The following is a 17,286-nucleotide window of genomic DNA, read 5'->3' as shown; positions in this document are numbered from 1 at the left end:
AAAACTGAATAAGGCAAATACTTGGAGACAGGAACTCACTAAGTAGACCAGGCTCTGACTGCTGGGATTAAAGGTGTTGTATAGCATACCACCACACCTGATGATAGCTGACTTTAAATTCCAATTTATTTCTAAATTCCAATTTATTTCTAGTAGCATAACATTCTTTAGGCAATACAGTGAGTACATGGTGGCTTTATGAGCATTAGACATGGAAACATTTGCTTTTATGTTTGGGTTAGCCTATGTAGGCAGCCCACAACCCTCAGTCATAATCTGGCCTGCCACCATTACCCTGGGATTGCAGGGTAATATACTTTTGTGTTTTCAAGACAGGGTTTCTCTGTATCTTTGGAGCCTGTCCTGGAACTACCTCTTGTAGACAGCCTAGGCTTGAACTCAGATTAAACTTGAACTGGGATTAAAGGCAAGTGCCACCACCGCACTCTTACCAATCAAAACAAAAAGAACCTGCAGCAGGAGAGTTGATCCTGTCCCCCTTGGGATGGTCCCACCCCTCGCCAAAGGCATGGTACTTGGCCTTGATATCTTGTACCCAGAGCTAGCTCTGCTTCTAGCCTGAGGAGTTAGTCCCAGTGGCTAAAGACTCAGCTACAGCCAAGACTCACATCCTTGGCCTTGGATTGACTGTGACCTTCTGGAGTGCTAGAAGGGACTGGTACAGCAGAAGAACCACGGGATCAGGCCCCCCTTCCCTGACAATAGCAGGATGTCTAAAAGGCATTCCAGCGAGGCATTGATGATGGTGTGCCAGAGACCTTGAGCTAGTGACTCCTAGCAATCAACGTTTTGTGGGTGGAGCAGACTCCTGACACACCTTCCTGATGCTACAAGAATGAATTTTGAATAAGTGTTGGAAAGATGGAGAGGCGAGATGGTTACTTTTGTTTTAATTCTTGGGGGCATGCTGTCAATTTGCCAAGGAATCAAAGAATTGTTAAAAAAAAAAAAACCCAGCCAGACTCACTTTTATAATATAGAAATGGATACAATTTGTTTTAGACATTATCAGTAGTAAAACAAAAATCAATTATCACACAATGTAGAAAAATGTACAACTTAAAATTCGTTACAGACAGAAACCTAGAAATAATCTAGGCAATTTAACTGTGAACAATCTTAAATATAAACAAGTTCAACAAAGCCCTTTAGATGCAATTTCTTTTGGGTTCACCGCAACACTTTTTGTAATATTGTATGTTTTGTAAATTCCAATAAGTCTATCTGAAATCTCAAACATATTATTCCGGAGAGAAATTATTATGAACTGGGCATTTTTGGTTTGCTCCTAAAAAAAAAAGAAAAAGACAAATTATATAATAAATAGGCAAATATTATTCCATAAAGTTTGTGGGCAGTAATTACGATATGATTAACATGGGACAATGGCTAATTCATGAAAGCTGATTTTAATAATTTGGGTAAAAATGAAAATCCTGATAGCAAAAAATAAAACAATTTCCAAAGATTTACTCACATATATGTAAAATGCAACAATCGACACATTTTTAAAATCCAGGGCTGCATCAATCTCATCCATGAAGTAGAGGGGAGTGGGTTTGTAGTGGTGAAGAGCAAACACTAAGGCCAACGAACTAAGGGTTTTCTCTCCTCCTGAAAGGTTAAAGATCTTCTTCCAACTTTTCTTAGGTGGTCGAACACTAAAATAATGAAGAAATGTTACTGAACTGCCTTGTAAAACTCCTGAAGTGTTTCCTATAACTAACAACTACTTTTCCTGCTAAATCCGCATGCTGCATTTCATAAATACTATTATTTAGATTTTGGCTTTTTGAACAGGGTGACCTCAGTATGTAATGGCCTTTTATTTTTCTTTAAACTTCTGATCCTCCTGCCTAAACCAAATGAGTGCTGGGATTACATGTACACACCCACCCCATGGCCTGGCTGCTGGTCTTTTATTCCTAGTTTACAGAAATGTTATTGGAAGACAAACATGTTAGAAACACCTACCAGAATTTTTAAAGTTTTTGGACACAGGGTTTCTCTATATAATCCTGGCTGTCCTGGAACTCAGTCTGTAGATCACACTGGCCCTGAACTCACAAAGATCTGCCTGCCTCTGCCTAATATTAGAGCCATGTGCCACCACTTATCTACCAGAATTTTAAGATTAAAACAGTAAACTACTATTTGTTATTTTCTCTTAACCAATTTTGTAATAAATAAAACTATTGGGGAGGGGTTTAAAAGAAAGCCTTTCTACTTTGTCATTTCACTGCTGTATAAACCTGGCTACCTGGCCTGTGAGTTTCTGTTTTTCTCCCATCTCCCTGTAGTAATAAGCCAGGATTATAAATGTTGGCATTATTGAATCTAGCATTGAAGAAAATATTTTTAAAAGATGAATTAATGAACTAGTCATTGTATAACATAATTTGTACATATTTTATGATGTAAACTCGTAAGGTACATAAACAAGTTAGTATTTATCACCAAATAAAAGAAGTTATAGTTTCAACCTTCACACTTCCCTCACAAGAAATATTAATTCAGGAAACATGGAGGATTCAAATCTTACAAACCTGAACATGATTCCTTCAGAAAAAGGATCCAAACTATCCACAAGCTCGAGTTCAGCGTCCCCTCCCAAAGTAAGCATCTGGTAGTTTTCCTTTAACTTATTTGTTATTACATAGAATCCTGCCATAAATTCATTGAGTCTTTGTTTCCGAAGATCTTCATATGCCTGTCTAAAATTATCTCTTTCAGAAGTAATTTTGTCCAATTCTGCTACTCTTTGCAAATATAATTCTTCCTGTGAAGATTATAAAAAAAAGTTTACACAAATCTGAGAATTAGCATTGCTCATTATGCAAAAGCCAAAGGTCTTAATTTAAACTAAGCAAAATTCAATTCACTCATACCTTTTTTTTATATTCTGCTATGGCACCAAGATTTGGTTTCATTTCATGACACTGAGCTTCTAAAATTGCAATTTGATTTGTTATAGAATCTGGATTCTTGATTGCTTCAAGATCTTCTGGGCTTAGAACTGATACTGTTTCGACAGGATTATCTTCTATAGGATGCAATTTTATTTTTGAAATCTAAAGAGAATTAAGAAGACAAAACAGGATAAATTTACTTTTACTTGTGTATGGGTGTGTGTGCGTGTGCATGTGTGTATACCACGTTTGTAGATGCCATAGATCCCAGAAGAGGGTATCAGATCCTGTGGAGTTGGTTTTAAGCCATTTGATATTGGTTTGAGGAAGCAAGCTGTGAGTCCTCTGCAAAAGCTGCAAGGACTAGTAACCAGTGGGCTCTCTCTAGCTACAAGTTTATTAAGTCAAAACATGAACAATGACAGCTATAAAAACAATATCGGAATGAACCATGACTACTTTGCACATAAGGTCTGGGCTGAGAAGGTACTTGCTCTCTTCTAATGATTACTAATTTCTATGTATTAAATAATTCTAAATTGTCTATTAGATCCCTTATAAAAAGTGATTATAGAATTAAGAATCACAGCATACACTTAAAACCAGAGAAACACCTGCCCCCACAAAACAAAAAGCAATTAAAAAAAATGGTACCAGTGTTTCATCTGCATGTGTGCACGCGTGTTTGTTTATTTATATATAGACCACTTATGTGCCTGGTGTCCCTGGAGGATAGGAAAGGATATTAGATTCCCTGGAACTAGAATTATATGGTTGTGATCTGCCATGTAGTGCTAGGAATTGACCTGAGTCTTCTACAAGAGCGAGTGCTCTTAATCACTGAGCTATTTTTGGAGCCAACAGAAAAGGTTTAAAATCAATTAAATGGGAATAATCTCACCTCTTTTTGCCAGTATTTTATTTTAGAATTATGTTCAGCAATGTGGCCATCTATCTGCTCAAGTTTCAACTTAATACTAAGAGCATCTTTCTGAAGAGCATGTTCATTTTCTTGAATAACTTTAAGTTCCTGAAGTAGATTACGATGCTCTTTCTGGATTTCCGGCAATGACTCCTAAAAACCAAGAACAACTGTGACAAATACCATCTTTACAAGTGAAATAGGTTTTTTTTTTTTTTTTAATATTACATAGACATTGTTAGCAATTTTTCTTCATGTCTCACTTTAGTAAAATTTGATTCACAGAAAGTTCTCATTATTTTGTTATACACTTTTAATAGTCACAAAAAATTTAACATACACGACACTTTAATTGCTTCAAATGACTTCTATCCTGTAAGGCAGAAATAGACCTTACCTCAGCAGCATTTGTTTTTTTTATGACTTCTTCTGCTTTGTCTTCAATAGCTTTTAGTTCTGCTTTTAAGTCATTTGTTTCTTTCTCAGTGTCTTTTATTTCTTTCTCTGTGCGGACAACAGAATCTTGCGCCTTTATAAGATTTCTAAAAAAGCAAACAACACAATTTATGACAATGTGATTTACTGAACCATCTTAGGTTTCTCTGTTTATATAACTACTTACAGACGGTGTTGTATGTTTTATTAAAGATTTCCATAAGGTCTGTTCATGTAAGCTGCATTTTTGTTTTGTTTTGAGACAGGGTTTCTCTGTGTAGCTTGGCTGTCCTGGAACTTGCTCTGTAGACCAGGCTGGCCTCAAACTCACAGAGGTCTGCCTGCACCTGCCTCTGCCTCCTGAGTGCTGGGATTAAAGGCGTGTGCCACCACTACCTGGCTTCATGTAAAAGTGTCTATGAACACACAGAAATACAGCAATTTGCCTGACCCTGTCTTCTCGGGATTACAAGGTATGTCACCATGTTCAGTTGGTTTAAAAGGAAACAACAGCAACAAAAAGCCAAAACAAACAAAAACGAAACCAAAGGATCTATCTTTTAAACAGACTTTCTGCTCCTAACAAATTATTTTTTTCTAGCTTCTTACTTTTAGTCAAATAGATCAATATAGAAATAAAAAAAAAAAAGATTTTCTTTAGAGCTTTTCCTCACCACTTCTTGTTTATTAAGACCTAGCTCTACTTCTCTATGCCAGAGTAACTTAATGTCTATCCTTGAACAACTGGGTTATGAATCATAACTCCAACTTTTCTAAGGCATACAACTGTTAACCAACTTGTTCTTTTTGAATTAGACAAACAATAAATCTTCATTTTCAGTTTTTTCCCTTTCTCAAAGTGTCTAGACAGGGGTGGGGGCAGGCTGGGGAGGTACACATTCTACCTGTCAGCAGTCTTGATTGCTACTTGGGCTTTAGTGATAGCAGAAGCACATTCATCCAGCTGTTTATTTATCATATCAAGTTTGTTTTGTTGGGCCTTGAGTTTTCGGTTGTTGATTTCTATGATGGTATCATGTAGTCGTTTAACCTCGGCTTCTACTTTACCAGCTTTCTCAGCCACAGCATCATATTCTAAAATTAAAAAATGACACAGCTGAATTCATTTTGTTAGTAATTATCACTTGTTGGATGTATATTTGCCCTAAGATCTTTCTCAGGTTTGGAGAAACTGGGTATTTTCTTTGGGTTAAGTAGTCCTCCACATTATTACAAAGTTAAGAAACAAGATGAATTGGTGGGTCTCCCCTGTTCCAAAAACACAGCCCAGGTTTATTTAGGTCAAATAAGCTAAAGTTAGCTGTGCAATGTAGAAGGCATAAATGATGAACTGATTGGCTTTTGCTGGCAGTGACTGAGCCTGACGGTGTGGACTTTATTAGGTGGAATACAAGCTGTTGACAATTGCAGTGACACTTTCTCAGTTCGACAGATGGAATTTCAAGTGTAGTAAGAGCAGTAACAGAATACACTGAAATACATGCTCAAAGGCTCTAAGTGAGGTACAAAGACAACTGCACGTTGCTTTCTTCAGCTTCTATTCTGACAGCTACGAGTTCTAATAAAAAGTCGAGGAAAGCATTAGCTAAGTCTTCAAGTAAGTAGCTTTACTGTTTACTTGCTGTGTGTTCTTCTTGAGTAATTTATTTTCTTCAAATTCTCATTTCTAAATGTATTTTTTCCTTTATTTTGTGGATGCGTCTTTTCCTGGCATGTACCTAAATATACTGTGTATGCCTTCAGAGGTCAGAAGAGGGTACTGGGCCCTCTGAAACTAGAGTTACGAGAATTGAGCGCAGGTCCCCTGGAAGAACAATCAGTGCTCAAATCACTAGACCACCTCTCTAGCCCACACCTATTAATCTAATCGTGCCGATCCTGAAGAAACTGAGCAGAAACATAAGGACACCGACTGGCTCCAGAGCATGCTACCTACTTCCTTATCGCCACATATCATGTGGCTGACCGTAGGCAAATTACACAAACCACTTAATGCATTAGTTTCCTTATCTCACAGGAATTTAGACTTGAATGAATTAAACAACACCAAAAGCTAACTTAAGCCAGCATACTGCCATGCAAGAGATTTAACTATAATTTATTATTCTACAAATTGTTTGATTACTGCAAATTAAAAAAATTTTTAAAAACGTACCTTTTTTGAAAGCACTGACATTTTCTTCTAGCAGTTTCTGTTTCTTTTTATCAGGGGCTGTAGTAAGCACATTAGCTTCCAGTTCTTTAATTTGTACAGTCAAATACTCTTCTTGCTCTGATAAACCCTATATAAATAATTTAGCAATTATATGGTATTTTAAATTTGTAAGAGTAAATATTTCTTTGAACACTAATTTTTAAAAAGACATTTAAACTATCAAGAAAGTGATAGAAAACAATAAAAAACCTAAAATGATCAGTAAATAAAATGTGTACAAACTCATCACAAAAATGAGTTAGAATCAATATTTAGACAATTTGGTATGAGGCAAGAGGTGCTTCAAAACAATGAAACACAGCTAATGACAATTTCAGGAGCCACTTTAAGGAAATAATCAAATGTGTGTGTAAAGACCTAACTATAATCCCAGCATTCGAGAGAGAGAGCTCTGTGAGTGAGGCCAGCCTGGTCTACAGAGCTAGTTCTAGAACAGCCAGGGCTACACAAAGAAACCCTGTCTTGAGCTCCCCTCCATCCACCTCCCAAAAAAGAGAAAAGGAAAAACATGAATCATGGCAGAGAAATCAAGTAAATTTAGATATTAAGCAAAGAAAAGTTAATGGCACTAAAAAGATGTATATTACTCTTTATACAAATATATAAATACATTGCATGCAATTAAATTATAAAAATTGAAGGTTATGCATCATCGTAAAGAGCTGTAATTTAGGTATTTTCTGAATGCTGCTTTAAAAATAGAAACAACTGGCTGCTGGACATGAGGGTGCACACCTTAAATACTAGCACTTGGGCAGCAGAGGCAGATGGATCTCTGTGGGTTCAAGGTCAGCCTGGACTGCACAGTGAGTTGCAGGACAGCCACAAATACATAGTGAGAGACTCTATCTTGATAAAAACCAAAAGAGAGAGAAAAAAAAAACAACTGGTATATACTACTTTTTATAATTAAGAAAACAAGCCACTTTTCAAGGAGTGAAGCTATAACTGGTAATGAAGTTGCTAAAATTACATTGTAATTCTAGAGTGGAAAATAATAATCATCCTTTATAGTTCAAAATGCACCTTCCCACTTGCTGATGAAGTCTAACAGTCTCAGCTAATACTCGAACACGAACATAAACACAGTACCTGGATGCTTGCAGCAAACTTTTCTAGTGTATTTCTCATTTCTCGTTCACTATGCCTTAACTTAACTACTGCTTCTTCATGTTGTACTTTCTGTTCTTGAATTTGCTTTGCTTGTTTAGAATGCCTTTCCAACTGAGATTCCATCTTTTTTACCTTCAAAAAAAAATTCAAGGGTCATTTTTAACAGAGTGATATTTATACAGACGTATGTATGCATTGGCATGCATATCTAATATCAGAAGTCAACCTGTGGGAGTTGGTTCATCTAGGGCTTGAATTCATGAAGTCAGGCTCTGCAGAAAGAGAACTTACCCTCTCAACCATTTTGCCTGCCCTCTTAAGAGGCAGTTTAAAGTTAGTTTACTCACAAAATGAAACAAACAAAACACAGGGCTGGAGAGAGATGGCACAGCAGTTAAGAGCACTTCCTGTGAGCTAGAGTTTAATTCTCAGTCACTATTTAATGGCTCACAATCTTCTTTAACTCCAGTTCCAGAGGACCCTATACCCTCCTGTGGCCTGCTGGGACACCAGGCACCCACATGGTAAACAGACAGCAACAACCATATTCACAAACAAACAAACAAAAAGAAAATACCCCAAATTCCAATCTTTTTTGTAAAAAATTATTTTGTATATGTTATGCCCAAATTCGTGGGGTCCCCACAAAAGCCAACAAAGGGACAGATCCCCATATGTAAAAACAAAGAGCCTTTATTTTAATCAAGTTTGCAAACTCGGTCTCTCTGCATGTCCAACATATTGGAATAACCAGAGAGCCCTGAGCCCAATTAGAACTGGGTTTTTATAGTAGTGAGGGGTCTCTGATTGGCTGACATTTATCTAGGGGTGTCATTGGTGAGGTGTGCTGGCAGGTGATCCTATCTACAGTAGTTGGAATGTCAGGCATTTCCTTTGAATGGTCTGCTCTTGGGTGGGGTTTGGGTAATCTCAGTTTGTGGTGTTTTCCTGATACCAGGTATTGCTTCAGGGTAAACTACTGAGACTCAGACCTCTTATTCAAATTCATGGCCAGAGTCCTAGGTGATAATGGTTGGAAGTAAAGAATTTCCTTTGGGTGACCTGCCCAAACTTAGATTATCATGGCTGGCCCCCCACAGTATACTGATGTGGGAGTGATTTCTTATTAATAAAGAAACTGCCTAGGCCCCTTGATAGGCCAACCCTTAGGTGGGTGGAGTAAACAGAACAAAATGCTGGGAGAAAGAAGCTGAGTTGAGGAGTCACCATGATTCTCCTACTGGACACAGTAAGAGCTAGCCAATAAGAGGCTTGGAACTGGTGAGCCAGGCAGTCCGGGTGCCGGGGATGCAGCCCTGCCGCTACTTCAACAGTATACATGTTCAGAATATTGTATACATTCCAGCACCCGGGAGGCAGAGGCAGGCGGATCTCTGTGAGTTTGAGACCAGCCTGGTCTATAGAGCCAGTTCCAGGACAGGCTCCAAAGCCACAGAGAAACCCTGTCTGGAAAAACAAAACAAAACAAAACAGAATATTGTATACATAATATATAAACAAATATATTTACATTTTATGGCTAGAAGGCACCTGATCTCATTACAGATGGCTGTGAGCCACCATGTGATTGCTGGGAATTGAACTCAGGACCTTTAGAACAGCAGGCAGTGCTCTTAACTGCTGTGTCATTTGTTTACCTCCCCCAAACTTCTAATCTTAAAGACTAGAATAAAAGTCAGAAGTAGTGGTACAGAACTGGATTCCCAGATACTCAGAAGGTTGAGAGGAAGATTATGAGCTTGAGGCCAGCCTAGCCTAACAAAATGAGACATGTAACCAAACAACCCCCAATACCAAAGCTTGAGACATAGTCACCTATATTTTAATGAAAACATAGCATTCAAACAATTTCAAAATATGGGGAGAAATTAATGCACGTTTTGGAAAAAGAAATCCAGGCTAAGAGCACATTTTGGTGGCTGAGTTCATACCTCACAAAGGCTACATACACAACACAAATTACCTTACCACTAATCTGTACCTCCACATCCCCAAAGTGTTTAAAATAAAATTTAGAAACATGGATAAGAAGTCTTTGAAATACTTGAAGTATTTTGAAATTGAAAAACAAAAAAACAGTAATTCTGCAAAGTAAATGATATTAAGTAATTGACTAAGTTATGAAAAATCTCTGATATAAAAAGATTAAAAAGATATGCACTTATTTTTATTTTTAATGGGATGCTAGGGATCAAACCTAGGGCCTTGGGCATGCTAAGTCAATGCTCTACTACCTGCTTTTGAATTAATGTGTTTTGCACCCCAGAAAGCACTCAACAAAACAGCTGACATTTACATAACAGAAAACCTGTTAAATCAATACTGGGTACAGTTTACAGAAGGTAAATTCTGTCTGTTTTACACTGTACTGACTGACCTCTTCTTCAGAGATTTCCACGATAACTGATGAACCCATTCTTCCTCTCATTACTTTGCTTCCACCGCCAGTCATTGTACCTGGGGAACATGGAGAATTCAGTTTTAAATGTCTTACCAAAGATTTAAAAAAAAAAAAGAAAAAAGATCGGTAGAAATAAAAAAAATTCCATCTTACCCGACTGTTCTATGATTTGCCCCTGCAGAGTTACAACTCTCCATCGTTTATCTTTTTGATATGCTACTCTTGTAGCTTGATCCAAATTGTCAGCCACTAAGGTATCACGTAAAGCAAAGTAAAAAGCCTGGCGAATTTCCTCATTTTTTACTTTAACTAAGTCAAATAACCGAGGAGTATTTTCAGGAGTTTGAATTTTGGCCATTTTTTTGGCCCACACAGTCATCTAAAAGTTGGAAAAAAAATTGTGTAGTCTTATAATTTATTTATGCATTATAACCCTAAATAAAATCTTATCATGCTTCTACATAAAATTCGCAAGTATTAATTTTATTTCTATACAGTAGCAATGAGCAACTTGATAACATAAACTTACCATTCAGCTAAAACATCAAAATGAATTAGACACCTAAATTTAAGAGCTAAAATCTATAAAATGCTCACAAACAGAGCTCTCATATAATCAAACCACTTGGAAGGCAGAGAGAGGAGGACTGCTTCAAGTTCAAAGTCAGTCTGGTCTAGACACAAAGTCATTCTGGGATACAAAGCAAGATCTTGTCTAAACACACCCAAGAAGCTAAAGAAAAATATTGTTAACTGGGCCTTTTGTGCTTCAAAGTACACATTCAAGAAAGTGAAAATATAACCCACCAAATAGCAGATTTAAATTTAAAAAAATTTAAAAGTAGGTATCCAACAAGAGACTTGTATACACTATTTTAAGAGTTTTTAACAATTCAATAAGACAAACCAATGAAAACAGGCAAAGATTTCAGACAGTCTTTTTTTTCCCCAAGAAAGATAAACAAATGATTAATAAGCACACAAAATATGTTCAACATTAGGGAAACACAAATAAAAGCAGTTAGATACCACTTCCCATCTATCAAGATGTGCTGTAATAAACAAGGCACAGTAGCAAACACTGCTATTCTTAGGTATCCCAACCCACATTCACACAAAATCTTGTACACGAATCTTCACCACGGCATTATTGCTAAGTCAGCCAAAAAAGTATAAACAAGCAACAGAAGGCAAAAAAAAAAAGAGATAGGTACAAGCTATAAAATAGATGAGTCTGAAAAATTATGTAAATGCATGTATGTGTAAAAGACCTCATATTATGATCCCATTCAACCAATGCTCAGAATACATCCATAGAAACCAAAAGCAAATCAATGGTTTTGTTGAGGGTGGGTGAACTGATTGTTAATGCTTATGGAGCAATGAAAATGGTCTGGAATTATATTAATGGCCATAGTCTAGCAAGTTGTGAATAAAGTAAAAATAACTTAAATCTATACTTCACAATAGAATTACATAACATACCTCAATAAAGGTTCTATTAAGAAAACAGTGGTCACTGATGCAGTTTAGAAACATACTAACAGGTGGTGGTGCATGCAATAATCCCTGTACTGGGAGGCAGACTGACCTCTGTGAGCTAGAGACTGGTCTGTTCTACGGAGTGAGTTATAGGATAGCCGTGCAGAGAAACCCTGTCTCAAACTCCTCCACTCCCCACAAGAAACATCATACTTATTCATTCACTGGACATCACTTTAACACTGGAATTTCTTTAGTACAGGCATCACGAAACTTATTTTTTTAACCTCCATAATCACGTACACACAGAATATAAATTTCAAAACTTATCAGGGAGTAATTAAATAATGGCTAAGAAAAATCTAGTATTCTAAGGGAAAAATATGGCACTTCAAAGTTAAAGTATAGGAAACTTATTATAAATGCTTACCTTATCCAAACCTATAAAAGTTGCAACGCCAATATTATGTCTTTTAAGGAAGTTTACACATTCTTGGGCTGTATCAATAGAATCGACAACAATGTAGTCTAATGCATGGCAACAGGATGAAATAGCAATGTCATATTTTTCATCAATCGCTCCCAAGTCTCCCTAATAATTAAAAAAAATAGAAAATTAATTTATAAAGAATTAGGTAAAAAAAAAAGTACAAATCATTTCATTACTATTTGGATTTTGAACATTCTTTTTCTTTTTTTAAGAATTTATTTTTATCTTATGTGCATTGGTGTTTGGCCTGTATGTATGTCTGTGTGAGGGTGTTAGATTTAGGAGTTACAGACAATTGTGAGCTGCCATGTGGGTGCTGGGACTCGAACCGGGGTTCTCTGGAAGAGCAGTCAGTGCTCTTAACTACTGAGCCATTTCTCCAGCTCCCTGAACATTCTTCTTTTCTGGTTTCTGTAGCTGAAGACTAAACACAGGATCTTGTCCCACTGAACTGAGCTAAGCCCCCAAGCCCTTGAATGCTATTCTTAAACTATTTTTTTCTTTCTTCTTCTTCTTCCTCCTTCTTCTTCTTCCTCCTCCTTCCCCTTCTTTTTCAAGACAAAGTTTCTCTGTGGTAGTCTAGGCTGTCCTGGAACTTGTTGGGTGAACTAGGTTGGCCTTGAACTCACAGAGAGGTCAGCCTGTCTCAGACTGCTGTACTAAAGGCATTTGCCATTGCCTGGCTTTTAAACTATTCTTAATGGAAGATTAAATAAGTATACTTGATTTACAGAAGCATAAAAGGGGCCATAAAGTTTCCTTCTCACCCCAACTTTTCCTTCCTTTCTACAGGACCAATACAGAAGTTACTGTGTGCCTTATAAGCAAGCATTCTACCACCGAGCTATATTCCAAGTCCTAAAGTTTCTAATCTACCCTCGAGTGTTCTTGGTTATGTGATGTGAAGTTTTAATAGATACAGGATATAAGAATTGTTTTATGACATGAAAGCATATAATGTGGAGAGTCAAAGTTTCATATTGAAAGCTGCCTAGAATTAAGTATGTAGTTATGAATTTATCTCTTAGCTATCTTTTATTTGCTATGAAGAACTAACTACCACAGAGAAACTGTCTTGAAAAAAAAAAAAAATAAAAAAGGGGAAGGAGGAGGAAGAAGGAAAAAGATCTCTAGCAGCTTTCACTGAATAACTTTAGTTCTTCATAGCAAATAAACAGGACCAATCTGTTTAAGAAAGAAGTCATCTAATATTAGATATAGAAGTAACCATATTGGTTAAATTCCATTTGTCCCCCTTTCCAGAAGGCTGAGTAGGGAACTCAACAACTGGATATATGAGCTCAAGAAGTTTAAGTAAAGAAGTCTCAGTTATGGTTGAAGAGTTCTAAATTAGCTAGCTCACCTTTCCAAACCATAAACAAATTGTTAAATAAAATGTTATAAGACCTATAATTTTAGGTTTTATATTAAAATCTAAAATCAAACAAAGTATTTAATAAATATTAAATAAACATTTAATATTTACATTAAATCCTTATTTTTGTCTGGAGGTTCTAGCAGGGAAGTACAACTACTCCCTGCTATCCTCAACCAAAAAACCCAGTCCTCTTCTATTTGGATGGTCATTCTATTAGATCGTTTTGTGCAGCTTTAGGAAGGACATACTTGGCATGCTGAGGGAGAAATAGAGAATAGGCACAAGCCTGTTCAGCAAGATCAGCCAAACCAACCCTGGTGATGAAGGGGACAACAGATCTCAGCAATACTGCCTCACTATACAACTCTGGCCAGTCTAGGACTCAATATGTAGATCAGGCTGGCCTTGATCTCAGAGATCTGACTGCCTCTACCTCTCAAGTGTTGATATTAAAACATGCACCACCATCAAGACCAACTTCTAAATTATTATTTTTGAAAAAAACTTTTCTTGTATGATGGCAAATGCCCAGCTCTTAGGAATTTGAGGCAAGATCAGAAGATCAGAAGTTCAAGGTCAACCTTAGCTACAGTGTTACTTTAAAGTCCATCTAAGCTACATGAAGTCCTGACTCAAAAATATTCTCAGGTTAGTTTTGGAAAGACTGGGGCAGAAGAGTAATGTATAACATGAATATAAACAGCTCAAAACTACATAAATAACGACAACAGACCTGTAAGGGCAAAATATTTTGTCTGTGCAGTCATGCCTTCAAGTAAAAACTGAATGTTATTTTAGGCAAAGTAACAATATATACTGAAGTCAAATTAAGAATATAATTTATAATGTCTTTTCTGGGTAAAATATAATCTACTTTACCAGTCTTCCATATATTCCTGGGATCCTGCCAGATTTTTTTTCTTGAATTATCGCATCAAGTACTTTCCCTCGACTTCGATTCATTGCTAAGGAACTCTTTGCTTCTTCAACTTTTTGGAAAAGATCATGAACCAAACTTTTCAAGTTTATTTCTTCTTGTGTTAGCTTCTGAAGTTCTTTTTCTTTCTAAAAGTGAGAACAAAATAAAACCTATAAGCGAGCTTCGCTTCTGCCTCTCCCCACTTCTCTGCTTTCCCCCCTTCTCTGTCTCTTTCTCCTCTCTCTCTCTCTCTCCCCCCCTTACCCTTCCTCCTCCATAACCCCCTGAATAAACATTCAACCTTACCCTGCAAAAAAAAAAACAACAACAACAACAACCAAAAAAAACTATAAGCATTCAATCTTAGATACACCCAATAATAGCAGAAAACTATTTATAATGCTTCAACAATAAGAGAGGCTCAAAAATTGCATAAGAACTGGCACTCAGCTTTCATGTTGCTATTTTGGCCTGGTTTTGAAAATACAGATGAACCTTTCCTATTTTAAAAGAAATGAAAATTATTTGGGCCAGCAAGAGGGAATCCAGCTTCTCTTAAAGTAGCTACAGGTATAAAAACCCCAGTCTGGCACCCTACAGGTGGAATTTCTACCAGTTCTCAAGTTCTGCCCTAAACAAAACCAGATCCAGGTACGTGTAGCTGGGCAGTACCATTGTTATGTTACGGATGTTTGGCTAAGAAACAACAGAACAAAAAGGCACAGTTCCTAATAGAGGTGGGAAAGATGACTGGGATAGCTACTAACAGAGGAGCCACACACTCAGATACTTTAGTATCTCAACTTCCAATTTAGAAGCCATCTTATCTAACTATTTTCCCCATTCCTTATTAGATAGGCATAAAGTAAAAGCTCAAATTTTAGATAAAACAATCCAAAAAATACTCACTAGATACAATTTAAATTACACTTAAAATTTACACATCAGGAAACTTTTGATTTTTTGATGTGCAGATGTACATGCACATGAAATACTCATATACATAAAATAGATAAATCTTAAAACAAACAAGCCCAACTTGTTTTTAATTATGTATACGTGTGTGTGTGTGTGTGTGTGTGTGTATGTGCGTGCGTGCGTGCCCCTGGACCCCTAAACCTAGAGGCACAGGCAGTCATGTACCACCCTATGTGAGTGATGGGGACTAGTCTTTTTTAAGAGCATCAAATCTGGTATCCATTAAGCCATTTCTCCAGTTCCTCAAATAATCACCTTGGCAGTATGAGGATAAACTTTGTTAAGAAACTTTAAGGTTACAGGTGTAGTAACATTTCTAGTTTTAAGTGGTGCTGGGTGGTCATAACCAGGGTTTCATGCTCCCAAGGCAAGTATTCTACCAACTAAACTACATACCCAGTCTGAGAAATCTGTTTAAATTTTTCCCATGGGGGGGGGGCTGGAGAGATGGCTCAGAGGTTAAAAGCACTGACTGTTCATCCAGAGGTCCTCAGTTCAATTCCCAGCAACCACATGGTGGCTCACAACCATCTGTACTGAGATCTGATGCCCTCTTCTGGCCTGTGGGCAAACATGCAAGGAAACACTATGTACATAATAAATAAAATCTTAAAAAAAAAATTTTCCCATGGGATTGTGACAGCGGCTATTTATTTATTTATTTATTTATTTATTTATTTTTTTTTTTTTTTTTTTNGTTTTTCGAGACAGGGTTTCTCTGTGGCTTTGGAGCCTGTCCTGGAACTAGCTCTGTAGACCAGGCTGGTCTCGAACTCACAGAGATCCGCCTGCCTCTGCCTCCCGAGTGCTGGGATTAAAGGCGTGCGCCACCATCGCCCGGCGACAGCGGCTATTTATTGCTTGCTTTTGGAGACAGTATAGTTTGTCTCCCTGCATCCCTTTTTTGGGGGATGTATTAGGGATGGAACCTGGGGTCATATGCATGCTCCAGAAGCTCTCTACCAGAGTTAATTATCAGTCTATTCAAACACTGAAATACTTTCTCCTGGGAGATTATGTTGAAAAAAATTTCTATATGCCAATCACTTTAAACCCCAATGTTACAAACAAACAAAAACAAAAATTACACATATAACTGGGTTGAAAATGTTTAGATGAAATATAGAAGCAAAAATTTACCTCCTTTAATTCTTGCTGAGTCTGAGGGAGTTTTGTGTTTATTTCTCCAATGGCAGCTTTCCTTTCTTTGAGAGTCTCAGAAGCTGTAATTAAAGTTTCCTTTGCTTTACTTAGTTGAGACACTGCTGTATTATGTCGACTGAGATAGATATCAAGTTCTGACTGAGCGACTTCCATCTTTGAACGTGCTTCATTTACTGATTTGTTAAAACCCATAAGTTCCTTTTCTTGATCCTATAAAAATGAGTTCATTAAATACAAAAATTTTTATTTTCAAGCTTAGACCAAAATGAAAATTATTCTTCTTGAGATCAATTTATGAAAGTAAAGTCCATAAATATAGTAGGCATCAATAATTCTTGTAGGCGGAATAGATTAACACAGTTCATGTCTACTTGTCATTGTACACTATTCAATTCTTTCCTAATTGATGTCATATGAGCTTTGTGAAGTGGGTATTAGCATGCTAATTTCAGAAATTAAAAGGTAGTAACTAAGGAAAGCCTTGAACTTAAGTCTAGATTCCATACTGTTTCTACATTACCAGATATCAGAAAGTTTCCTCAAATGTATTTATGTTGAAAAAGTTTTGTATCATTATAATTTCATTCATAGCCTTGTCAGTAACAAGGGTAAGAGATACACAGAAAAAAAAAAAAAACTCAAAATAAGTTAAATAAGAAAATATGGCTGCACAGAATGGCTATATGTCAAAGTATTGACTTCATATTTTCTATCATAAATTCTTCATTTAACATTTATCTTTCAAAAAGAGAAAACAGAAAAGGCAAAACAGTGTAGATTGAAATTTAAAATGTTAACCTAAAAGGTTCAACAGTTT

At 36.7% G+C, this 17,286-nt stretch overlaps 1 protein-coding gene across 1 annotated transcript in view; it reads right to left on the bottom strand.

Annotated features, from left to right (window-relative positions):
- Window positions 1-108: 108 nt before the first annotated feature.
- Smc4 (structural maintenance of chromosomes 4) overlaps window positions 109-17,286 on the bottom strand; it is a 33,588-nt gene continuing 16,410 nt past the window's right edge. Inside the window, exons 11-24 of the mRNA XM_050147448.1 lie at window positions 16,446-16,679; window positions 14,288-14,473; window positions 11,971-12,132; window positions 10,212-10,437; window positions 10,035-10,114; window positions 7,616-7,768; window positions 6,464-6,590; window positions 5,193-5,382; window positions 4,250-4,394; window positions 3,832-4,005; window positions 2,910-3,092; window positions 2,568-2,800; window positions 1,499-1,682; window positions 109-1,309 (exon numbers count right to left, since the gene is read on the bottom strand). Of these exons, the coding sequence (XP_050003405.1) occupies window positions 1,157-1,309; window positions 1,499-1,682; window positions 2,568-2,800; window positions 2,910-3,092; window positions 3,832-4,005; window positions 4,250-4,394; window positions 5,193-5,382; window positions 6,464-6,590; window positions 7,616-7,768; window positions 10,035-10,114; window positions 10,212-10,437; window positions 11,971-12,132; window positions 14,288-14,473; window positions 16,446-16,679 (2,430 nt within the window). The 3' untranslated portion in view covers window positions 109-1,156. The remainder of the gene's footprint in view (window positions 1,310-1,498; window positions 1,683-2,567; window positions 2,801-2,909; window positions 3,093-3,831; window positions 4,006-4,249; window positions 4,395-5,192; window positions 5,383-6,463; window positions 6,591-7,615; window positions 7,769-10,034; window positions 10,115-10,211; window positions 10,438-11,970; window positions 12,133-14,287; window positions 14,474-16,445; window positions 16,680-17,286) is intronic.

The sequence above is a fragment of the Alexandromys fortis genome, unplaced genomic scaffold (genome assembly GCF_014885135.2).
Source record: "Alexandromys fortis isolate MF-2015 unplaced genomic scaffold, M_Fortis_MF-2015_v1.1 scaffold_53, whole genome shotgun sequence".
NCBI lineage: Eukaryota > Metazoa > Chordata > Mammalia > Rodentia > Cricetidae > Alexandromys > Alexandromys fortis.
Note: the sequence above shows the minus strand (reverse complement) of the source record. Positions and strands in the feature narration are given on the sequence as shown.